Source organism: Mya arenaria, chromosome 17, assembly GCF_026914265.1.
Source record: "Mya arenaria isolate MELC-2E11 chromosome 17, ASM2691426v1".
Classification (NCBI taxonomy): domain Eukaryota; kingdom Metazoa; phylum Mollusca; class Bivalvia; order Myida; family Myidae; genus Mya; species Mya arenaria.
Window position 1 is genome coordinate 37649604 of NC_069138.1, and position 26558 is coordinate 37676161.

General features: G+C 36.8%; 3 protein-coding genes across 4 annotated transcripts; 1 reads left to right on the forward strand and 2 right to left on the reverse strand.

Annotated features, from left to right (window-relative positions):
• Positions 1 to 1056: 1056 nt before the first annotated feature.
• LOC128224345 (uncharacterized) lies at positions 1057 to 8000 on the reverse strand. 2 transcript variants are annotated; one of them, XR_008259469.1, is made up of 4 exons: positions 7929 to 8000; positions 7124 to 7187; positions 1912 to 6537; positions 1057 to 1881 (listed from the first exon to the last, which is right to left on the reverse strand). XR_008259469.1 is itself a non-coding variant. In XM_052934162.1 (3 exons), exon 3 carries the CDS (start codon positions 6521 to 6523, stop codon positions 3014 to 3016), a length of 3510 nt encoding a protein of 1169 aa, XP_052790122.1. In that variant the 5' UTR covers positions 6524 to 6537; positions 7124 to 7187; positions 7929 to 8000; the 3' UTR covers positions 1057 to 3013. The 2 variants fall into 2 exon arrangements, 1 of the variants encoding a protein (XP_052790122.1); XM_052934162.1 differs by having other exon boundaries at positions 1057 to 6537.
• A 5240-nt stretch (positions 8001 to 13240) lies between these two features.
• On the reverse strand, positions 13241 to 16192 carry LOC128223454 (zonadhesin-like). Its single transcript, XM_052932735.1, has one exon. The coding sequence runs from the start codon at positions 16190 to 16192 to the stop codon at positions 13241 to 13243; it is 2952 nt and encodes a 983-aa protein (XP_052788695.1).
• A 7711-nt stretch (positions 16193 to 23903) lies between these two features.
• On the forward strand, positions 23904 to 25466 carry LOC128223455 (uncharacterized). The gene is made up of 4 exons (XM_052932736.1): positions 23904 to 24243; positions 24656 to 24695; positions 24850 to 24963; positions 25054 to 25466. Exons 1-4 carry the CDS (start codon positions 24082 to 24084, stop codon positions 25464 to 25466), a joined length of 729 nt encoding a protein of 242 aa, XP_052788696.1. The 5' UTR covers positions 23904 to 24081.
• The last annotated feature ends 1092 nt before the right edge of the window (positions 25467 to 26558 follow it).

Consider the following 26558-nt stretch of genomic DNA (forward strand, 5'->3'; position numbering starts at 1 on the left):
ATTAATGTTAAACATGTGGATATTAATAGATGGAAATGTGAAGTTTGGCACAACATAAGAACAGTTGCTCTTCGAACCATGGTTCCAAAGTTATCTCCCATTGAATTTTGATTACCCTTTTACTACCTGGTAGTTTTATTCACAGCATAGATCGGATAATAGTAATTGAACATTGATCAAAAGCAATGTGGAGTTGCACAGGGCTTGAAATTTTACTCTTGGACTTTTTTTTCTAGCAAATTATATCCCCTGGCAGTACGATAATTACAATTCAGGGACACTTTGTTGCAAAGTGAGCTCCCCTTGTTCTATTTTACACATTGTCCATGTCATTACTCTAAAACTATTCGAAGGAATTAATTGTTAAATATTTAACGATGGTAATGTGCAGCTGTAAACAGCGCTCAGCACTTTCATGCAAAAGTTATCACCCCTTGTACTTCTTCAAGTGTGTAAGAAGCATTAGTTCTGCAAGAATTTGGATGTAGCTCATCTAAAAATAACAATGTGCAATTGTGGACAATTGGCAGGCTAACTAATGGGCATTTTCTAGCAAACTGATCTCCCTGAGAACTTTTCTTTGATTTTATTTAAAAAAAATGTTTATCCAAAGCCAACAGTGAAAACTACAAAACAGAATTCAATTAACCTTGAATGAATGATGGATGGTAATGTTAATTTCTAATGCATTTATTATTGATAACATGTTTTCAAACTTGTAACTGTAAAGATTAAATATCAGTTTTTGAATGCGACACCAGAGTGTGAAGGTCGTGACCCTGTAATGTGTCTGCCCTACAGACGGGTATTGCGGACGACACACTGCTGTCTCTGCAAAAAGATGACCTACAGGTACATGTATTTGCACACAGGTAAACAGAAGTTGCGAACCACATCAACTTTTAATTAATAGATCGTTTTCTTCCCATAGTCTGGACAATTCCATGGGCGATCATAATTGTATTTAGCCTAAAGTTGACCATTTAACCCAGCTAGATGGATTTTAAAATCAATTTCTTTCAATGTTTTTCATATCAACAAAAATGAGGACAAACATACTGCACCAACAAATTTATTTCAAAACAACTTGCTTATATTGTTTCTTAAGTATATACACAAGTCAATTTATAGTATTGATCAATAGTTTCCAGACAAATCAATTCATAATGAGAAAAAATAATGATATGAAGTCAAAAGAAGTTATAGGCTCATTCTAAATAACACTTCAAGTGTATTTAAGTATTGTCTACATCACAAGAATAAGACAGGAAAATGAAATGGTAATCATGGAAAAGCATTTCGAAATAAAAAAGTCAATGGTTTACTATCACTCAAATCTACAGAAAATGATACCTTCACTGCCAATATGTTTGTAGATATAAATGAAGTTTCAGATCAAAAAGAAGTTTTTCAAGGATACAAAGTTGCTTAAACAATCCTTATAATTTGACATTTGAAGTATATGCCTGTATTTTATTAGAGCAACAGACTTGACATATTTTTAATGATTTGATAAATTTTTGAAAAACTCTTATTAAAAGATTATGTTATACAATTTTTTTCATTTCTATTTCACTACAAAGCTATATATATTTCTTGTGAATAATTTTTTAACAAAATTTGACTTTATCAATGACAAACTTGACTGAGAAACTGAAAAAAGTTATTATTGCTGTTGGTTCTGCAATTTCATAACAACTTTGTTTTTGGAATAACTGTAAATCTATAAACACAAACTACATTAAGCACTGTTTACAGACATGTATACACACATTCATTGTTTCATATTATATTTGAAACGTTATCATACATGGAGCAAAAAAATACATATCCAGTACCGTAAGGCGAAAGAAAAATAACTGTTTGCCCCCGATTCCCAACCTAATCTATTCTTTAGCCCTGACCCTAAACCTTGAGAAATATTTTTTATCAAACTAGTTTGAATTTTTTTCTTTTATCATGAAAGTTAAAAATGAAGTGGTTTGGGCTTTTAACAAGACTAGTGATGCTTATAATGATTGTATAGATGTGCTTTACAATATAATGTATAGTTCTTTTCAAGAAAAAAATTGCCTAATAAAAATAAGATTTTTTTTCCTTAGATTTGCTTAAAAATTGACCCCATCATGATCTTATAAACAAGTTGAAACAAAAAGTACCAGATTTTATGGGCAAGGTTTGGAGGTCGTCTTATAAGCGGATTGGATTGCCTTATTGTTAAGTTGCTTTGAAGATTACCGCTATATTTTTTTAAATCAGGTTTATGTGTAAAGATGCTAGAACATGTCAGGATTAAGTTTTGTTGGGTCATCAGCAGGCCTTTTTAAAATTGACCTATGTTAAAGGTCATTTTTTAGAAAGATAGTGAACTTTATAAAAATTTGTAAAAATAATAGCTTCCTCTGTGTCTCTTTGTTAGGTAGAAATATGAACTACCAGTAACATAATGATAAATTGAAATATTAATATAACAGCTCTGATGTTAAAAATAATTGGATTCAACATTTAAAAAATGGATTATTCATTAAGTTACAAATCATTCAAAATTTATAATGTAGTATTTTATATTTTCATAGAATCAATCTTGTAACGACACTTAACATGACTAAAGCAAAAGGTCACTAAGATAATAATCATATACATTTACAATACAAAGTAAACTATACGAGGTGCAATCAAAAAGTTCCCGGACTGGTTTAATATATAATAACAATTCATGTTATTATGATCCATTCTTACAATTCATGTTACTATTATTCATTCTTCAATAACGAGATGGGTAATGTTTCAAAATATATACAACAGTAGACAAAACTGAAAAATTACAAAAATTAAAGTATAATGTTATATCAACAAAATGACTTGTTTATTAACTTCACATTCAAATATCAATGTTCATGGTTATGATTACAAACATTGATAAAGGAATCCATTTGAGTCATGTTTTCTGTTTCATGATTACAACATCTAGAGCTACACTCTCGGAAATAAAGTCACAAAACATTATTAAAATCTACTGTTTTCCATGTCCATAAACAATATCTTCCCTCCTCCTGAAGTCATTGTCCCCATTCCCTGGAGGAATAACTTCATATTTGCTAGTTGACCCACCACTACCAATCACATGTTCCAGTAACTCATGAGCTGATCTTTTCCTACTCACTATCAAATACCTATTGTCCCCTTTCCCTTTGCTGTTCGTTTTAAGGCCCATCTTTTGACCAATCTGGTGAATTGTTGCTCGTTCCTCTTTAGACAATTCTGATGAAAAGTGTAAATCCTTTTGTTCATCATTTTTTAAATAATCTTCCAGCATTGTTGACACTTTTCTGTTGAATTCCTTCCCAATACCTCTTGAAGCTTTCAGCCCAAGTCCCTGTCTTCCAATGACCATTTCCGCCTTCACAGGCTCCGCTCGACCTTGACCTTTTTTACCTACCCCTCCCCCAACCCAACCCATCTTTCTGAGCAACATATTACCCACATTGCTATCTGGCAACATTTCTGTACCTTGCTCTATATCACTCATCAGTTGTTCCTTTGTTAGACCTCCAGCATCCGAGTCCACACTTTGTTTCACTTTAATTGTATAACACATTTCTTTTAGTTCATCCAACGTAGCTTTTGCTGCATTGTTCTTAGCCTCTTCCTTAGTGACACCATGGGCAGTCGCAACAGCATGACCAGACACTATAAAGCTGCAATTAGATCCATTTGATGTTGGCTCATACTCAACTTTTAACACAACCTTGTTAAAATTAGCACTGTTGTGTAAAATTGAGAGATCATTGGTCAATCCTGAATCTATTATAATGAACTGAGATAAATCATCCAACTCATGCATAAAACTGTTTCCTACTTTTCTAGTCTTAAGTTTAGGACCAGAGGTCAAAGGGGAGTCAATTGGTCGTTTTCTGGTTACATTCTTGTTCCCTTGACTTACAACAGAAACAATACTTTGGAGACGACCCCCAGTATTATATTTTGGGGGTGGGTTCAAAAGGTAAGGCTTAAATGAGACAGTGGGGAGTGTGCAATGACCTTCTTCACTTCCTTTCACAAATGTTTGTCTCTTAATTAGTGTCTCTGTTCTATCAGACCCTTTACCTACAGAGGCATCTATGCCCTGCTTACATTTGTGGTCTTCTGATCTGGCAGTATTGTCTAATATATTACTTTCATTGCTCGACTTAACAAATGATTGCATTGGAAATTTCTTCTTTCCAGAAGATTCTGCAGTTGATTCACATGATGGTGCAACTTTATCTTTATCAATGACAGAATTTTCTTCAGTTTGATTTTCCTCCTCTGGTTTCTGACCATCATTTGGTTTCACAAATGTCTGTCTAGGCATGAAAGAAGGAATAGGCCCAGTATGTGGTTTTACAACAGTGGGTTTTGCTGCATCACCTTTGTTAACTATAACCTTTTGAACAGGGAAACTTGGTTTAACAGATTCCTGTTGAATATCTGAAATGTCATCTTCACTTTTAAATTGCGTGTTTGCCAATTCTACATTGATTTCAGGACTTCTTACTTGAACACTTGTGTTTTTGTTAACATTACTAGCACCAATTCTGTTTGCAGTTGCAATTACAATCTTACCTTTATCTATTTCCTTTGCAATTGACCTACTCTTGTCTTGTTTTTGTTTTTCAGCATCATTGTCGCTTTCTCTAGCTATGTTAAGCAACTGGTCAGCCAAGGCTTCTGCATGTTGAACAGTTTGACTAACAGGTGTACCAGGCTTCTTAAACTGCAGAGATTTATCAGACATTGGATGATTGGCTTTGTGAAAGACTATCTTAGGCTTTACAGGATTCGATGAAGCAAAAGATGCAGTTTTGTCCACCTGACTATGAGCTTGAGAGATACCAGGTTTGTTGTTTGTTGCTCCAGGCTTCTGATTTGATTTTACAAATGTAGATTGGTTACCTGCAATCGACTGTGTATTATGTTTAGACTGGATTTGATGAGCCTGCATTATAGGAGTTGGCGGAATCAAATGTGGACCAGCCGGAATTTTAAATACTGAATCAGTGCCTTTCTCTTTAAGTTCAAACACACCCTTAGAATTTTCCTTCACAGTTAAATTGTCTTTCAAGAAGAGTTCCACAGCATTTTTGTAAGCTTCATGTTTTGCAGCCTTCTTCTGAGTAGCCTGACCTTGTGCAATATTTACTCCCGCTATTTCAAGTTTACACATAAACAGAGTCTGACCACTGGCTGTTCTACCATGAGGTCTGATATCATCAGTGAAGTCAATTTTCACCTTCTGTATTGCCATATGTAATGTTTCTATGCCATTATTGTTTGGCTGATATTTCAATTTTACTGCTTGTTGTAGCCTAGCAAACTTGGAATCAAAAACTGCATTCCTTCCTCCTTTCATGCCGGCATGAAACTGTTCCGAAATATTAGTCGAGGGATTAGAAAGGGAACTAGTACTTACACCAAAACCTAAGCCAACTCTTTTATTCCCCATATTAACACTTAACATGTTAGGCTTAGGCTTAACTTCAACTGTCTCATGAAATGCAACGTCAGTACTTTTAAATTCTGCCTTAGCTTTCACAAAGTTGAAACCAGTCTTAACAATAGCTGTTTTCACAGCATTTTTAGGAGGCTCTATTATGGCTGCTTTTTTGGTATCTTTGCAAGGTTCGGATTTTGCAACCAGAATCTCACATTGCTCTGCCATTGGAACCATCTCAGGTTCTTCCAAATTAACCCATGTAGCTTCTGGGGTTCCATCAATAAGGTCGGACCGTGCACCATATCCATAACCATGGCCAAGCTGAACTCGATAAGCCTTTAGAGCTTGTTCAACCTCTTTTTCCGTATCAGTTTGTTGATTCTGATATGCCTTGTAATCAAATCTAATAGTGTCACTGCTACCACCACTTTCTTGTTTTACATCATTCCCTTTGTGTTTGTCTAGATTTATATTTTCTGTTGCTTTATTCATGCCACTATTGCTGCCACTTAAACTTTCACCTTCTTTAACAAAATTCAAACCAAAAATCCCACTCGTTTTATGCCCTCTTCCCCTAGCTAGACCCTTTCCTCTAGAACATCTGGCCATATTTCCTCCCCTCCCACCCCTATTTATACCCTGACCCTTTTCAAACTGATTATTATTTCCCCTTCCAGGACCTCTTCCCCTCTGACCTCTCTGATTATCATGTTCTACATTCCACTCATGAAAATCCCTTTCACCAAACTGACCCCTATTATGACATTGTTCACTTGGCCCAGGCTCCACGCCTTGAAACTGTGGCCCCATTTCTTGCAAAGCTTGAGGGTCATCAACCAATTGACCCATTCTTGGACCCCTTTCATAGGGGTCACCAGGATAATGCTGACTCCTTCGTCTGCCTCTATTTCGAGGACTCCCATAATGTCTGTCCATTTCATCATAATAAGGTTCATCATAATAGGGGTCACCCCAGTGTCGGTTGCCACGGTAATTAGGGTCTTCTTCAAATTCAAGATCATCATAAAACTGTTCATAGTAATTCATTTTGGTTGGTTTATCTGAAATAAAGAGCACACAATTATATTTCATGGAGAAATAACAATAAAACTTTTATTCCTTCGGGTTGTTATAAAGAAATATTATATATATATATTCATTGCATTGTTACTCATCTTAAGTTTTTGGGGTTATCGGTCTATAAATTAATTGATCAAGTAAATTGTTTGTGAAATAGTCTTAGGTAAAATTCTGATCAAATAATCATTTTTTTAGCATTTATGGCCATTCTATCATGAATCAATTGATTATCTGCCTCAACTTTGCTGAAAGTATTTACTCAAATGCATGTTTGTACACTATTTCAATCTCATGTATACTGTAAAAGAAAAGAATTTTGTTTTTGTCTTCCTTAAATTCTGAAATATTATTTCATTTTTTTATTATGAGAACAAAATGTTGTTTTCTGCCATGTTCATCATCAACGTAACTATGTGTAAAACAATTGAGACTGAGTTGAACTCAAACATTCTTATGATTGAAGTAGAATCAAAACATTTAATATAAAAAAATTCAAACAATGCTCGACTGTTATGCAGTGGTGAAAAAGTTTAGTGAGTTTATCAAGAAAACTTCTTCTTCACGTACCAGTACAAATATTTAAAGCTGACCAACAAGCTCCCTCAGTTCAGCCATTGTCTCATCAGGATACCTGTAAAAGAAAATTAATTTTAACAGTTGACCAATTTAGCAAAGTCCCACTGGTTAACTACTTAACAGGGCTTTTCAAATTCTGAATTTCACATATAGCAGGCCTTGACACATTTGACGACCACTACATGAAATCAAGGGTCTTGGCCTTGAAGTATCAGCGCAGAAGATTTTCAAAGATCTTACTATATATAAGTAAATAGAAAACCTTGGACCCCTTGGGTGGGACCATTCTTCATCCCAGAGGTATAATTTGAACAATCATTCAACCACTGCATGAGGTTGCATACCAAATATCACAATAGCTCACTTTGAGCACCTTGAGCTCAGGTGAGCTTAAATATGAAGGCTTAATTTTAAGGCGATTACTTGATATAAGTTGTTAATTTAATGACTGCCAAGTGCATTTTGAAGATTCATGTCGTTATAATAGCAGAAAGTTGATATAAACAGACAAAAAATTTCTAAATCCTGACCAATGACTTTGATTGTACATGAGGGATTCACGCTGAAATTCAGTGTCAGTGGGCACAGGCCATTGTTAATATTGTTTTTAAAATAATTCATGACAGAAAAACGAAAAAATGTCATTATGATAAAAATAATATCCCCAATTATAAATTACTGAGTCAGCTTGACAGCACATTTATTCTAGACATTTGTTACTACGGCTTAGTACATTTTATAAATGTATAATCATTTTTCTAAAAGTAAGTATCATAGATACAGAATATTATCTTACGTGCATCCATAGATCTCCACATTCACATAGCAGTTGGCAAGGCAAACGAGTCTGTCAGGTTCAAGCTTGTCATTATGAGCCAACAGGAACTGACGCCGCAATTTCCATTCTGTAGTGCTCTCATTGGGGTTTCTAAAACTCTCAACATCAAATTGTTCCGACATTTTGTTGGTTGTGTTGCTTTCTGTATGTTTCGATGTCAATGTGTGCTAAAAATACAAAAAAAGGATTTGTAAAATAAATTGAATGAGCAAAGTCAATTCCAGTTTTTTGTTGTTTTTTGTCTGACTGATTTGACAGAAAACATTTCGGGTAGGGAAAATAAAAATGCCCATTTACGTACATGTATATTTAAAATTATTCATTCAAAAAGTTAAACTGTATCAACAAGTTGTTTTTGAACGAAAGAGTTGCTTTATTTATAAAGACACAAACTTTATAACATCATTGTTTTTTCTGACTATTTTTAAAGCATTCTTGGACTTTTCTAGGCAAAATTGGAACTCCCAGTCTTACTGAGTCAATAAGCCTTTTTTCCCAGTGAGAGGCCCTGAAAAAATTCATCCCTAGATCGTCTGTGGTGGGTTCTGGTGTGATTTCTACAGCATTTTTAATCAATTCTTTTACCAAAATTTTAATAATTTGTATGATTTTTTTAAAATTTTGTTGAATAAATTCACAATAATTCACCTACAGCAATGCTGTGATGTAAAGGAAATTTTTTATTTGTTGACCAAATAACACAAAAAACAAACCCTATTTAGTGGTCAGAAAAGCTTAATGGAAAGATAGTCTTATTGCTTCATATAGCTTAATTAAATGTCATTAAACCTGTCTAACTACTTGTACTAATGCACCAGTCAATTGTAACCACGGCCCCACCAGGTCCGGGATATCGCGGGGACTTTGACTTTCGGTTCAGCCAACCCCAGGTAAAATCCCCGCCCTGCGGAGATAAATTGATGATAAAATCCCTGCCAAATGCCCCTGCACCCCAGGGACCATATGTAAGGCCCATTCCCCGCTATATTTTGCGCGAAGACAAAACCACCGCATTCACAGGGCACTGCGGGGCCACCTGAAGGTTAAAAACACGGCCCATTTCCCCGGCTATCCCCGGTATACCCCCGGACCTGGGGGGCCGTGGTTACAATTGACTAGTGCAAAAATACTCTGTTGGTTTTTGTGTGAAAAATAGTTCCTCAGCATTAGTTCAATATTTAAGTGTTAACTATAACTACAAACAACATAACTTCTACCATGTTTTAATTCTGTTATTAACCATATTTTTTCAAGTTTTGAGGCTTTTTTAAGAGGCGAGCTACTAGAACTAGCAGACGACATGATGTTTACATAGAGACCGGGTAACAACTGTTATGTGTTGGTATATATATTGTAAACTAACACTGGATCTGGTGGCTAACATTAGGTCAGACGCAATGCATATACAAATGATTTTTACCGATTTAATCATAAAACTATATTTATTTTCGTGACTTTTGTTATAATTGAAATGCATGAGAAATTAAATTCTAAAGTCAGCGTGAGATCGTGATTTCATTTCCCAAATCGTGAGACTCACGGCAAAACCATGAGACTTGACAGGTATGTCACTAATTAAGTTATTTTAAAGCAAAATGAACTAAATGCAATAAAACATTTTTATTGTAATATCTGCTTTGTTTTCAAAATATAAATATTGGACTAGACGCTTATGACTTGACACCAGTTCCTTCAATACAACGTGAATGACTGAACTCTTAAGCTATTATTGAGCAAATAAAGCAATGATTTGAAGAACCAGGGACCAGGTAATGAGGTATGATAAATCCGAAAAATACATCCGAAAGTTGTTAAATAAAAATTGAAATGCTAAAATGTCTCACCACGTTGCAGAAAAATAACAGGAAAACTCATAAAATAGTAGTTCAGCTACTTGTGTATATATCTGATGTACAATTATTGTTAAAACTGATTAAATAACGCAGAAAGAAAAAAATACGTTCTCAGCATGCAAACTAGCCGGAAGTTGGTGCAGGCAACAGGTTTGTGGCGGTCCGGTTTCGAAAGTAGCAGACAACATAATGAATAAGTAAAATAGATGAACGTCGTAGATCTGAGAGTATGGTTCTAAATATTGTCCTAGTGTAAAAAAAGAAGAAATAGCACAAGTTGTCAGATTGACACAAATATATATAAACACATGTATTACACAATCTTGTAGTAAATCTAAAGCATATTCAATTTGATATAAATTAAAAAAATAACATCTTGCGCAATAATCGATAGGTACATGTAGATATATTTATTTCGGCAATGAGTGCATAACATGGACAATAAATATAAAAATATAAAAAACGCAAATATGAATGTTCCATGCCCTGCACACCAGCAAGGATAACTCAAAAAAGGGTCACGGAGAACCCTTATTTCCAATGAGGTCCTTAATTTTGGTGGCATGAAATAGAGAGGCATTTTTAACTTATATTAAAATAATTTAAGTTAAGAAAAATATCACAGTTCAATTGATGCACAATTAATAAATTTAAAAAAAAATATATCATAAGAGTTACATAATAAGATTAAATACAAAATTATGCACTTACGGAAATGTTCTTTAAACAAAACCACAATTTTAAATTTTCCATCAATTTACTTGTAAAATATTATTTTTATTTTTTAATAAAAAATTGACATACATACACACAATCTTTAAAAATGATAATAAATTATCAAGCATGTGACGTCAACAGCAACCTTAAAATTTCCTAAATGAACAATTTGGGTTATACTTGCAAGCAATTTGTTCCAAAGACAACAACCTAAGTAACAGAATGACTTTGATCCAAAACTTTAACCCTTGGAAGAGCATAGGCACCCTTTTCTCTAAGTCTTGTTCTATAGGAGTGAATTTTGTCTTGGGATGTAAAATGTTCTCCCATAAAACATGGAGCCAAACCATTTTTTTTACCTTAAAAATATGGCACAGAATAATCTGATCAACTCTCGTATCCACTGGTAACCAGTTAAGAGACTGAAATTGACGTGTTCCAATGTCAGATTGCTGTCAAGATTGAGTACAAATCTAATTATCTTATTTTGTGCAGTTTGTAGTTTATTTTTTAAGACCCGAGTAAGACCATCGATGATACCATATGGAGCAAGCACAATCATTATGACATTGAATAAGGACATAACAAGAAGTTTCTTCGTATGTAGAGTCAAATAATAATGTTTACGGTACAAGAACTTTAACCTGGAATTGGCCTTCTAAATAACTGAATGTGCCATTTCATTAAAAGACAAACTCTGATCCAAGGTATTTGGCAGAAGAGGTGGATTTTAGTTTACACTTGGATCCAAACAAAATTTACTCGGTCTTTCCTAAATGCAGTTACCACTTATTACCTACTAGCCATTGACTCACACTATTTAAATAATCAGTTAAAACCTTCTCAATATCAGTCTTATTCTTACCAGATACAATTATGCTAGATTCATCTGCATACAGCAAAAGTTTGTTTTTAACACACGATCTAAGAGAACCAGGTCTATCAAAATACCCTTGTCCATTTCCAATCTGATAAAATCAGTTCGGTGGATCAAACATGAATCAGTTGAAAACCCACTTCTAAAACCTGACTGGAATTTATAAAAAGGTTCTTTTTCTTTAAAATAAGATTCTACTTTTTTTCAAATACTACCTTTTCAAAAACTTTTGATAACATACTTAAAATAGAAACCGGGCGGTATTTACCAACACTGGTTTTATTCCCTTATAAAGAGGGGATAACTATAGCGATATTTAGATTATCAGAAACGTCGCCTTGAATCAAAGACAAGTTGACAATATGAGTGAATGGACATTCACAGATGCTCCATCTCTAACAAAGCGTGCCAGAATACGATCTAGTCCAGTAGCTTTATTTGCACTTAAATTTGACAAAACTGCAAAATCTTATTCTCTGAAACTAAGGAGAATGAATTCAGAAACACACCTCTTTCTCTACCCAATATCTCGTCGCCTTCTGGTTATAGAAGTATAGATAAAGATGTTTGCTTAATTTGAGACATGCATACCATTTATATGGTATTTTCGGGGTCTTTCCTATCACAATGAAAACATGCTTCTGACAAAGAAAGACTTGAATGGCGTTAAGGTTATGAAAAAATGGAGTTAATCAAACTTACTATGTGAACTGCAAACAAAACCCCATTTGCACAACTTATTAACCCCTACAACATTACCCTAAGGTTGCATGACTCTAGGTCATATAGTTTGGGAGTTCAGAATGACAAAAGTTCGAAAATGCCATATTTTGGTAATTAAAAAGCCACAAGTCTCCCCTTACTTGTAATGTGCAGCTGCAAACGAAACCCTGATGTACAATCATCTCAACAACATTCCCCTATGGATTCAAGACTTTAGGTCAAGTAGTTAAAAATGGAGTTTTGAATGACACTAGTTCGCATAATACTTGCATAATGTCCCATTAGTGGGGGCATACAAACTTAACTACATATTCCATACAAAAAAAGCCCCACATATTAACATAACACACTTATTGTAAACAATGTAATTATTGCTTTTGATAAAAACTCAGTATGAATGTTTATTGATAGGGTAAGATACAATTCATTGTATAACGAAGGGGACACCGCAAAGTTAAGATATAAGAAGAAAATAGTTCCTGCATTATTTTTATTAATTATTTCAATGTATAACAGTGACAAAATGAGCGGTTTTATAAGACTGACTAGTGTTTTATCTCAAATATTTGAACGTTTTCAATATCTTCAAAAGTATTGATATTCATTCCATAGAAACAAGATTTTGAACTTAGAACAATATGTTTTTGTTTTTTTAATCATTTTCTGTTTTATAAATCTCTCAATTACTGTAAAATACTTTTCGGAGAACAACTTTGTTTCTAAAAGATTTCTGGAAAATCTTTCGACAATAACTGCAGTTAGACCACTGCAGCACTGAGCTAGGCGATGATCCGCTAAATAGTTTTTTCGCTAACATGCAACTAGTACTTAAAATCACATTTAAGAAACTAAATGTGCAGAAAGACATCTTCAGAAAATCATTTTAGAAGTAAAACCCGTTGCTATTTTCTGATAAACATGAAAAACGAATGTTTGTTTTTTCGACAGCCAAGCCCCGGATATTCATTTACCTTAGACGCTAAACAGAATTTCTGCTTTTTTCATCTTAAAATAATACAAAACTATAAAGGAATATATCGATACCATAGTTTACTTCTAACCCCCTTTATATAGTGGTTGGGCTTGTGACGGTGGCAGTGCTATTGTCGACATGAGTGTTGTGGTCTTGTTGGGGCTGATGGCGGTGACGTTTGTTGCGGTGGCAGTGCTGTTGTCGACATGAGTGTTGTGGTCTTGTTGGGGCTGATGGCGGTGACGTTTGTTGCGGTGGCAGTGCTGTTGTCGACATGAGTGTTGTGGTCTTGTTGGGGCTGATGGCGGTGACGTTTGTTGCGGTGGCAGTGCTGTTGTCGACATGAGTGTTGTGGTCTTGTTGGGGCTGATGGCGGTGACGTTTGTTGCGGTGGCAGTGCTGTTGTCGACATGAGTGTTGTGGTCTTGTTGGGGCTGATGGCGGTGACGTTTGTTGCGGTGGCAGTGCTGTTGTCGACATGAGTGTTGTGGTCTTGTTGGGGCTGATGGCGGTGACGTTTGTTGCGGTGGCAGTGCTGTTGTCGACATGAGTGTTGTGGTCTTGTTGGGGCTGATGGCGGTGACGTTTGTTGCGGTGGCAGTGCTGTTGTCGACATGAGTGTTGTGGTCTTGTTGGGGCTGATGGCGGTGACGTTTGTTGCGGTGGCAGTGCTGTTGTCGACATGAGTGTTGTGGTCTTGTTGGGGCTGATGGCGGTGACGTTTGTTGCGGTGGCAGTGCTGTTGTCGACATGAGTGTTGTGGTCTTGTTGGGGCTGATGGCGGTGACGTTTGTTGCGGTGGCAGTGCTGTTGTCGACATGAGTGTTGTGGTCTTGTTGGGGCTGATGGCGGTGACGTTTGTTGCGGTGGCAGTGCTGTTGTCGACATGAGTGTTGTGGTCTTGTTGGGGCTGATGGCGGTGACGTTTGTTGCGGTGGCAGTGCTGTTGTCGACATGAGTGTTGTGGTCTTGTTGGGGCTGATGGCGGTGACGTTTGTTGCGGTGGCAGTGCTGTTGTCGACATGAGTGTTGTGGTCTTGTTGGGGCTGATGGCGGTGACGTTTGTTGCGGTGGCAGTGCTGTTGTCGACATGAGTGTTGTGGTCTTGTTGGGGCTGATGGCGGTGACGTTTGTTGCGGTGGCAGTGCTGTTGTCGACATGAGTGTTGTGGTCTTGTTGGGGCTGATGGCGGTGACGTTTGTTGCGGTGGCAGTGCTGTTGTCGACATGAGTGTTGTGGTCTTGTTGGGGCTGATGGCGGTGACGTTTGTTGCGGTGGCAGTGCTGTTGTCGACATGAGTGTTGTGGTCTTGTTGGGGCTGATGGCGGTGACGTTTGTTGCGGTGGCAGTGCTGTTGTCGACATGAGTGTTGTGGTCTTGTTGGGGCTGATGGCGGTGACGTTTGTTGCGGTGGCAGTGCTGTTGTCGACATGAGTGTTGTGGTCTTGTTGGGGCTGATGGCGGTGACGTTTGTTGCGGTGGCAGTGCTGTTGTCGACATGAGTGTTGTGGTCTTGTTGGGGCTGATGGCGGTGACGTTTGTTGCGGTGGCAGTGCTGTTGTCGACATGAGTGTTGTGGTCTTGTTGGGGCTGATGGCGGTGACGTTTGTTTCGGTGGCAGTGCTGTTGTCGACATGAGTGTTGTGGTCTTGTTGGGGCTGATGGCGGTGACGTTTGTTTCGGTGGCAGTGCTGTTGTCGACATGAGTGTTGTGGTCTTGTTGGGGCTGATGGCGGTGACGTTTGTTGCGGTGGCAGTGCTGTTGTCGACATGAGTGTTGTGGTCTTGTTGGGGCTGATGGCGGTGACGTTTGTTGCGGTGGCAGTGCTGTTGTCGACATGAGTGTTGTGGTCTTGTTGGGGCTGATGGCGGTGACGTTTGTTTCGGTGGCAGTGCTGTTGTCGACATGAGTGTTGTGGTCTTGTTGGGGCTGATGGCGGTGACATTTGTTGCGGTGGCAGTGCTGTTGTCGACATGAGTGTTGTGGTCTTGTTGGGGCTGATGGCGGTGACGTTTGTTGATGTGGCAGTGCTGTTGTCGACATGAGTGTTGTTGTCTTGTTGGGGCTGATGGCGGTGACGTTTGTTTCGGTGGCAGTGCTGTTGTCGACATGAGTGTTGTGGTCTTGTTGGGGCTGATGGCGGTGACGTTTGTTTCGGTGGCAGTGCTGTTGTCGACATGAGTGTTGTGGTCTTGTTGGGGCTGATGGCGGTGACGTTTGTTGCGGTGGCAGTGCTGTTGTCGACATGAGTGTTGTGGTCTTGTTGGGGCTGATGGCGGTGACGTTTGTTGCGGTGGCAGTGCTGTTGTCGACATGAGTGTTGTGGTCTTGTTGGGGCTGATGGCGGTGGCGTTTGTTTCGGTGGCAGTGCTGTTGTCGACATGAGTGTTGTGGTCTTGTTGGGGCTGATGGCGGTGACGTTTGTTGCGGTGGCAGTGCTGTTGTCGACATGAGTGTTGTGGTCTTGTTGGGGCTGATGGCGGTGACGTTTGTTGCGGTGGCAGTGCTGTTGTCGACATGAGTGTTGTGGTCTTGTTGGGGCTGATGGCGGTGACGTTTGTTGCGGTGGCAGTGCTGTTGTCGACATGAGTGTTGTGGTCTTGTTGGGGCTGATGGCGGTGACGTTTGTTGCGGTGGCAGTGCTGTTGTCGACATGAGTGTTGTGGTCTTGTTGGGGCTGATGGCGGTGACGTTTGTTGCGGTGGCAGTGCTGTTGTCGACATGAGTGTTGTGGTCTTGTTGGGGCTGATGGCGGTGACGTTTGTTGCGGTGGCAGTGCTGTTGTCGACATGAGTGTTGTGGTCTTGTTGGGGCTGATGGCGGTGACGTTTGTTGCGGTGGCAGTGCTATTGTCGACATGAGTGTTGTGGTCTTGTTGGGGCTGATGGCGGTGACGTTTGTTGCGGTGGCAGTGCTGTTGTCGACATGAGTGTTGTGGTCTTGTTGGGGCTGATGGCGGTGACGTTTGTTGCGGTGGCAGTGCTGTTGTCGACATGAGTGTTGTGGTCTTGTTGGGGCTGATGGCGGTGACGTTTGTTGCGGTGGCAGTGCTATTGTCGCCCGATGATATTCATCCATTATAGTAACATTAGTTGTAACAGATCGTTCAAAAGAATTTTATAATCAAAAACCATTTTAAACATTGAATGTTTATTTTATATAAATCCTATTCCTATGGCATGAATATGTTATGACTATGTTTGCATAGCCTAAACATAAAATGCATCTTGCTACAATAAATAAGGCATCATAGTTCATACATATAACATATAGAAAACAAACACAATCATAAATGCATATTGAGTGAGCGTTGCCAGAATCTTTATTATATTAAAAAAACTCTCACACTTTCCCTAAATTTCTCTAGCCTACGGGCTTTGTATTAAAGAGACTATGTCGAAATTGTGGACATTATCCATCATTTGATTTCATTTATCATACAAAGCAGTTCGAAAATACAACCGACTAAAAATTATCTCTGTAAAACTGGTTTGAGTTTTTTTAAATCGAAGGTGTGATTTAGTTTCTGTTTAATAATTCTACATGCATTTATGTTTTATATAAAACAGATCGGACTGAATATATATCAGCATTTGAAATTGAAGAACCAAATATCATATCAGATCATTGTAAGGTCAGTTTTAGAATAAAAGTTGTTGTGCAACATTGTAAGGCACTTAATGATGATAATTACTGTACAGTGTACCATTTAGATATAAGTGGGATAGTGATACCAGTCTTTTTGTGAAGAATGTAGTGCTGATTAATTTGCGAAGTTATGTAATGATATAATATTACTAGATGTAATAACGATTTTGATGCTAATCTTCAATCGTTTACAAATATTATGGACAGCATAATATGAAGTCCTTTGATTAAGAAATATATTGGCAATGATCTTGATGGTTCGTATTTTCAAATGATTTTGTCGAGTATTTTATGTCCATAAATGACACTGAATCTGTGTTTTATCAACCGAATTCATTTTAATGAAATGTATTTAGATGGTGAATTAAAAACCCTGTTTCAAGAATTAAAGCTCCTTTTATTGTTGAGGAAGTAAGAAAGGTTTGTAAAAAAACTTGGGAACTATTGATAATGTATTTGCACTACATACTATAATAACACGTTTACTTGAAAGCAATAAGAAATTGTATGCTGCGGTTGTTGACTTTTCAAAAGCGTTTGATTATGTTGTTAGAGTTATTTTCTGGTATCAACAAATAAAATTTGGAAGCAGGGGGAAGATGTTAGATATTTTACGTTCTTTGTATTTAAATGTCCTCAAATTGAAAGAATATATTTTAAACTTTACAATTTTGATCAGGAACTTCGCCCATTTAAAGCTGCACTCTCACAGATTTACCGTTTGACAACTTTTTAATTTATTTTTGTCTTGGAAAGCAAATTTTTGCGTAAATATCTGCAAACTAATGATATAAGACTGCTGACAAAAAATCAGATCGCAGATTTTCAAATTTCAAAAGAAAATTAATGTTTTATGGCTTAAACCGAACGGTTTAGGAAAAAGCTATAAAACATCAATTTTTGAACTTAAATATAAAATTCTCGGATCTGATTTTTTTGTTAGCAAAATATATCACTGGCTTTCATTGATTTTTAATCTAATATACAGACTTATGGCTATCAATGAGACAAAAACCGATGGAGGACATACGTCAGGTTTCAGATCAGTTCTGTGACAGCTCTTGTTTATTCAAACTGTTGGTATTAATGATATAGGTCACGTGTTCCCGTTCCGGATAGAAAAATACGACCCGAGGGCACCTGCGTTGCCTGGTAACGAGGCTTGCCGGATTTTTCCGGAACGGATACACATGATAGATAAATATTTCTAGCATACCTTAATTATTTTTTTGTGAAGAAACTGCATAAAAAGCACATTTTTGTACATTTCACCAAAAAGCGCGTGCGATAATGTTTACTGACGTCATGACGCGCAGTAATTTTTATTCAGTGTCAACGTCAATAAGTTTCTTCGATATCAAGTCTTTGAAGGGTTATTTCGTTTTGTTGTGAAGATATATTTTTGCAAAGTTAATGTTTATGAAACTCATCTATTGAAATATCATAATTATGGTTACTTAAAGTATATGATAAAATAAATGAAAAGTATTACAGCGCGTGACTCATCTGGCATGAGGGGGGGAGCCAGATGGGATTTTCCAGAACGGCTGACGTCACCGGAAATGCCTATCCGGTGTGCTAGAATAATTTAGCAGGTATAAGCTTGTATCGCCTCCACAATTTTACTTTCTTTCTCTAAGCACTTAGAAGTCTCTCCCTAACGACAATAATTATGTTCTAGTACAATGTGTTAACATACCATATGCCCAATTATTTGAAACAAACTTATCTTATCTTACAAAACTTGTTCAACGAAATAACTTGTTATCATTAAGTAAACTTTTAAATAATCATTGTGGAATTTGCTCGGTAGGATAGCACAAAAGGACGGTGATATTTGATATACTATAAACTTTATAACATACATGTGTATATTGTTCATCCACGTAAGCAATTTATACAACTTTATAATCTTTTAACATGATTCATCATTCATTTGTTTGATAACAATGTTTTTGCCCTTAAATAACTAAACACACAAGTGAATTAGGATTAAGTGCAATGCGATACATATTGTCGCTTATTGGATGTAAAAAGATAGGTATTTTTATCAAATTATCTTATTTAAGAGTTATTATTAAGCGTTTAAGAAAACTGTCCAAGGCCCGGCCAACCGTTAACACGCCTCCTTTGGAATGGGCGATCTCCTATATAACGGAACCCAGATCCCGGATGGCCGACCGCTCCCGAAAAAGCGGGAAATACAGGGCGTCAAAATATCGCGCGGGCAGCCAGAAGCAGTCTTTCTACTTCCCGAAACCAGACCGGAAAAGGGTGCAATCTCACCTAGTTGCCCTACCCATTCCCTTACCTCCTGAACGGCGGGCCATGCCAAATACTGAGGGGATTTCAGGATGTGAACTCTCTTAAATGAGATGAAACCACCCGGTTACACACATAACAGGGAAATGACTGATCTCGGATCGAGGATAAGGCCACAGGATACTATGAACACAACTAACCTGGCCCCCGCCCAAGAATCCTATCCAAGATACCATTAAAGGCCTGCATATCCGACACAGGTCGGAACATGTACAACCTAAAATGATGAACGGTCTTCATGCCAATATTTAAATTTAACTCTCTTGTACTCCCATTTGATGTGTTCATGATCAAATGACTGCGGGAACCCGAATAAGGTTAATTATTCTTTACACCTTCGTTGACAGTGAACTAAATGATGTACTCTTCTGTATAAGGCGTGACGTCAGTAGAGCCCGATCCCCATATAAGCTTTCACTACCACGTCGATCAACGTTCTCGTTGTTTACCCCACCTCCTCAAAGGTATAGGCTCTATCTAGAAGAGTCGCAGTGAAATCCGTCATTGTAGACGAAAATCTACCGGGTGTATCCAAGTCCTATGCCACACTATCCCGAATCCGGGCATGTGAGCGGCTTGAATAAGCGGATTCCTCACGGTCAAGACTCACCCTTTTTATTTCTACAGGGACTTTGCTCCGATTTGGAAGTCTTAAAAATCCCTTAAGCCCCCCATCCCGTAAAGAAATTGATCATACATTGACGAAACATGGATATGCCGGAAACTCAATTCGCAAACAACCGGTCAATATCAACGTGGTTTGGTGACATACAAGGTTAGCAGTTCTACCATTTAAATTCCAGTATTCGGTTCTGTATTCTGATCTGTACGACATGATGTCCTGGTTCTATGTGTGACTAAATAGGTCGCTCAGTTTTCAGCTCTGTTCAAAGCCAATAAGCGGCCTGGCATCCGGGGATAACGTTGTGGGCATGTGATTACAACACAAAACTTTTTCAATAAGTCTAGTAGTTTTAACGCCCTATACGACATTATACTAGGCCCCAAGAACAGGAAAAAGCAGAGCGTGGTTCCTTGTAATAGTGTAAAGATAGAATCTTGAATTTTTTTTTTACTTTAAGCAAAACAGGTTCGTCTAATATTTTTGTGAATTTTTAAGAGTAATTCGTATTTTGAAAATTTCGAACACTTGTACAAATTGAAATAGATTATCACGAACTCTGTAAAGTGGAGGACGAAATTTTTAAAAAAATCATAAAGAGGAGTCAGATATAGCAGAAATTTACTTAAAAGTAATCGAGATTAAAACAGTTTCACTTCGTTTATTTATACAATGTTAGACTGAAGTGCTGGAGACGTTACTACAAAATAACAATACAGAGCAATGCGTGACAAGATAGAAAGGGATATGGACAATTTAACTACTTGTTGACATGAAATAATTGATTATTGTAAGTTGAAAAAATAGAGCAGAATAGTTAAACGTATTTTTTTAGAGCTTGAGTTGACAGAGACAAAACGACGATGCAATTATGAATTTAATCAAGAGCAAAGGCGGATATTCGATCTGAGCGTAGTTCTTCTGAAGAGCCACCAGAAGCAGAATCCGTTAACAAACACTTTGGAAAAGATATGTGAAAACAATTAAACAGGGTTTCGATACAGTTTTCCATGGTGATAATAAAGACATTGAAAGCTGGAAAGCTGCGTTTGATTGGTGTATCAATGCCGCTCCTGCCGCATATCAGTATAAGCTCGTGCAGCTTAAACAGTACTTAAAGAAACCTGCATTGAGAGTTATTGAAGATTTGGGACATTCTGCCCTCTCATTTGGGGTGTGGTTATCAACAATCAAACTTAACCATTTGAGAACAGTATGCCTAAATATCACAATGTTTTACCGACTCTGTTTTAAATAATTAGACTTTGACATTCCCAGCAAGCTATTTTAGCCGGGCCTCTAACTACAAACTTCAGTAAAATATGTCCTTCTAGATGATTTCGAACCTGAACATTGAAGCCCTTAAAATATTTTTAGTTCTGTGCTTAACAACATCGGCAAAGCATAACACTTGGAAGAGTTTTAAGTGGATGTTTTCACTAGGGGTGAGATACCTTTTAAAGTCAAAGAACAAATGTGTCAAAGTAAATGCATTATTGCACGATGGGCGTACCAAAACCCTAACTCATGCGAAACAATGCCAGCGAAATTTGACCTTGAAAGTGTAGATGGCCATACACATTACACAATAGATGCATATATAGGGTAAAGGGAATATAAAAGTAATTAATTGGAATGGAAAATCAATAACGTATCCACACTTATAAGTTATTAACTGAGAGTAGCAACATCTAGGCCCGTTCTGGATCTTTAAATAGGACAATAATACCCAGAACTTCATCGGTTTGTAACCAAAATATACGAAATACAGAGGAGCAACATGCCAGGCTTTTACCGCTTAGACGGACTCCGAATAGTGGAGAAAGCTCAGAATTCACAACGTTATTTTTTGTAGAATATATGCAGAAATGTATAAAAAAGAATTTCCAGTAGGAACAAAAACTGTACTAAAATCAACCTACATGGATGATAGCATGGCTATGTGTTTAATAAAAAAACATGGGTATAGAGATGTATACAGAACTGTCAAATTTCTTTAAAAAAGTAGGAATGCAAATGAATGACAAAATTGATATTCGAATATACGGTAATTCGTTTGATCGATATTCGAATATTCGACTTACAAAATGAATCCGTAAGAAATTGTTGTAATTTATAAATATTCTCTTTGGGGCCTTTTTACCCTCCGAAAAATGCTGGAATGTTGCTAGAAAATGGTTATTAAATTCGACAAATGTAATTGAAAGATCTCTGAAAAAGATCAGGGAAGTGAAGTGAACCTATCATATGGAAATGTGCCAAAGAAGAAAATGTTGGACGTTTTATGGAAAGCGGATGAAGATATGTTTACATGCAAAACAAATTCAGAAAATCTGAAGAATCGTTGTACAAAGACTTACGTTCTGAAAGAAATTGGAATAAAAGTTTTGCTTCCATTTGAAGATCAAGGCAATACTTTAGAATTTGTGGTGTAAGAAATATAACTGGGATGATAAAATTGACCATGAAATAAATCATGAATGATATCAGAGTATCAAGATCCATAAACTTAATTCATGAAGTAAATTCAACATCAATCCAAGTCTTCGTTGATGCAAAGGATCTTGCATAAGGACATGCATGTATTATATGCAAGGCATGGAATGAGTAGCTAAAATCAAATGTTTGATTTGTTGGAAAATAAAAGTAGCACCTTTAAAGGCAACCAGAACTAATGGCTACTGTGTTGGGAACTAGACTTTCAAAAACAGTAATACAAGCTCTTCCGTTAGGAATGAACCAAGTGACATTTTTGACAGAAAGCATGAATGATCTTTGATTGATAAAAGTGGAAAGTCGTTTTTAAAGCCATCTTGAGCTAATCGCGTCGGAGAAATTATTAAAATTATCTACAAAGTCAGTGGAGACATGTACCATAAGGGGAATATCCAGCTGATATGCAAAATGCAGGCACATGTGTAGCTGATAAATGGTTGTCAACGGTCATTGTATGTGCAATAGGATATTGTATCATTTTAACTCGGTCAGTCACGTTCTGTCTGTCTGTCCGTCCGTCCGTCCGTCCTTTCGTCCGCCAGACAATCCGCCCGTCCGTCCGTCCGTCACAAATCGCGTTCGTTCTATATCTGTTGAACCGCTTGAGTGATAGTGAAATAACTTGCCACAAGTGTTCACCATATTGGAACGATGTGCAAAGCGGATGTTTCAACCAGCTCGGTTCAAGTTCAATGTCAAACTTAAGAGGTCAAAGGTCATATGACTACAATATAACTTTATTTTGTGTCCTCTGCATATCAAAGGTCATATGACTATTGCCTGACTATATTTCCCATGTTGAGACGATGTGCACACCGCATGATACAACTAGCTCGGTTCAAGGACAAAGTCTCACTTTGATGTTTAAGATTATATTAATACAGTTCGTGTCCTCTACTTATCTATTGAACCTCTTGAAGGATTCGAAATAACTTGCAACAATTGTTCACCGTATTGAGACTATATGCAGAGATGGAGAGGCATCCGTTTCGGGTTACATATACAAACGTTTATATTTTTGTTGTTTTAGTTTTATCCTTTTTAGCGTTCAGTCTCGATGACAATGACAGCGTTCGTTGATACGCCACCCATCGGTGTTTGACAAACTCGAGTGTTTTGAAACTGATCAGATTTTATCCAGTGATATGTCAGTTACGGGGTCTTGGTGTATATTTTAAACTTAGCATATGTCATGTTTAGGATTTTCCGCTACTGAACCATGTTACATGAGAACAGTAACTAAACGTAAAGTTTATAAATGAAATTCACAACGTTACGGATAAAACCCATGTATAATATGTTATTAAAAAAAGATAACCTATCTGCACCTAGGTTTAAAATGATTGTTAAATTGTAATCGGTCTTGTTTAACTCCTTTCAGTTTTGACACTGGCGACTCTTATCCTGTATATGACGTCACATCAGTCCTGAGTTCACTTACAACGTAGGGTAAACACAGAAATGATGCCTAGTGATACCAATCTTACAAGAAAGGAGAGGGTACTGAAAAGTGTTGAAATGTTTTTTGTTGTTGGTGTTGTTCTTTTATACTAATACTAAACTTTCAGGAAAAAATATTTTAGGCACAAGTTGATAAAGCTGATGTTTATAAATAGTCAATATTGATTCACTGGAAGGTTAATTTTACTTCTGTACATAATCAAGATGAAATGTGAAGCAAACACTAGCACAAATCGACTGACTTGGAGTTTGTGATATGTGATATTTAAAGAGTGAGTTACTTTTTCAGGGGTGCGGCAAATGCAATCGCATTCATTTAAAAATAATAGCGGTTATTTGTTTACTAGCAAACATTGTCCTAACGTTGACATTCCTAATTCTTATAATAATCTGGGCTGTTATTAGTTCATCTTTAACAATGCCACAAGAAAGCTTAGCATGCATTTCTTGCGACACAATGAAGTCCAATGCTCAAATAAACCTCGGTCCAGAAGCTTCTGGTCAGTCTGCTGTCAAACAGAGAGACGATGGGATGTGTTGCGGTCCTACGAAAAGCCTTTTTGAAATGTTGTTTCAAACGGTAAACCATCAAGTTAATTGGTCTCATTGTTTACCTATTGTTTCTTTAAATTGTTCAAGGAACACTGCATTTATAACCAATACTTTTGACATGAAGAATAACGGAGAAATTTTCATCAAAAGTAATTGTAAACTCAATGTGTTGTTTAATGTTCCGTCAAAAACTCTGGAAAAAATCCAAAGAACATCGAACCTGATATAATGGTTGCTTCATCTAGACTGTTTTGCCATTTAAAAAAATAAATAATTTGTCAGCACTTCAGTTTGAATCAATTAACAATTAGCAGTGATTCTATTAAGGATGAATAATATTTCGCCGTACTCAAACTCAGACAAATATGTCAATGCGTGATATGGGTCTATCTTGTTTGGCATGTTATAAAATATACACTTAAATATATATTAACTTTTAGGAAATGGCAGCTCAGTATTACTACAGCAGTTCCAGTCAAAGTAAGTCTAAGTTTAGATGTTGTTTTTTTCCGTTGAGGAAGGCAAACGCGAAGCCATAAACAGTGAATGTATATGTTATTTAGTACATTATTAGTAAATGAATTTATCCTAATTTCCACCTTCCATGTTTTAGTGTGTTTTGTACATAATACAGGTCTCATTGACATAGCGGAAGAGTATGCTGACTGTGAAAAAGAAACAAACGACAAGCAGCCAATTGCTAAAGTAGTTGGAATTGTTGGGTTCAAACCAAGCTACATTATTGATGGTAAGAACAGATAAAATTTTGTATCATATCGTGTGATATGCGTGTTTGCATCTATCACGGATGATATATCAAACACTTCTTCATTTCAAGGTCATCACAAGGTCCTGTGGAATAAAAACGGTCAAACATTTTACGCAAACAATTGCCTCCACTTGGAACTCGAAGGGGAAATATTCATCAGGCAGCCTGGCTACTACATCGTTTCTTCGCAGCTGAATCTACGACGACAAAATGACACAGACACACCGATAAATGAAACCAGACCAACTACTTTCATTCATCATGTTGATCTCCTTTCACACAAATATGGCACGACTGGTGTCTTAATGCAAACCAAGAAATCAATTGAAATAAATGGTGTATACTTCACAAGTTTCCTGTCAGCGGTTTTCAAGCTGAACAAATATGATAGGCTCTCTGTTTCCATATCCCAACCTGACTTGTTAGACATTGGCCATTTTAATGATCATTTCCAGATTTATTACACTTATAATCTGCAATAATCGCTTCACAAAGTGATCTTTAATTATGACACGATATAGATCAATAAATACACTCATATACTTTAATTTACTAAAATCAACAACAAATCATCAACTATTTGCACATACATGCAATCATTTGAAAACAAGTATCAACATGTATATTTTCATTTATGGCAGAAGCGAGCATTTATCGTTTTGGGTTTGTTTTAAAGTAAGCTAGTATGTAGTTTTTAATATTTGTTGATATTGTTCTGTTACATTTACATTCGTGTTGCACTGCCTTACACAAAGGCATATACTTTCATCAATTGCAATTCATAATCACATACACACGATGTCATCGTCACACCTACATCTTCGGAACATTTCTGATCTTAATAAACGACGTTTGTGCTTGGTCAAATTATGTTTTATTTCAGTAATTTCGATGCCAATGACCTTATTGAGAACAAGTATGACAGTTGTCCAATTATCTTGAAGGACGTTTTTTTTTACCATTTACGTTGTTTATCTCGAAGAAATTTTTGCAAATAATGATTGTATATGTCTACATTGAATATTTTAAAATTGCAGTCCATCTGTGTATGCAAACATTATAGTGAAGTCGTCCGCTAGCAGTGACCTGACCAAATGTTTTTCATAAATACTTAAGCATTAAATCCTACATTGATGTCGTGTCATTAAAGATGTTTTGCAAGTCTGTTTAGATGAGTATTATTTATAAATCAAATTATAGATGTTAGTTGAATATATCAAACATAATGATGTTTTAATGTGTTCAAATTGGGAAAAGTTTAATATGTACAATAGTTCGCGAGATTTTGTGAGATCCCACGGGATAGTTAGTTTATTTCAATTCGATCGTTTCTCTAGATTGTGAAGGCAGCTGTTGATATTAATAACTCCGAGTCGGTCTTGGTAGACGTATTGTTCATTTTGGATTGCTTTGCTTGGCTCAACCACTGGACTCTCAAAATGGAACCTTGACTGGTTCATACCCAAGAAACAGACTCAAGAGTTATTCATATCACATCTTTACACTCGGAAAAGAAAGGCTATTTTCATATGTTTGATGTTTTCTATGTTTATAAAAGATATATTTAAAGATTC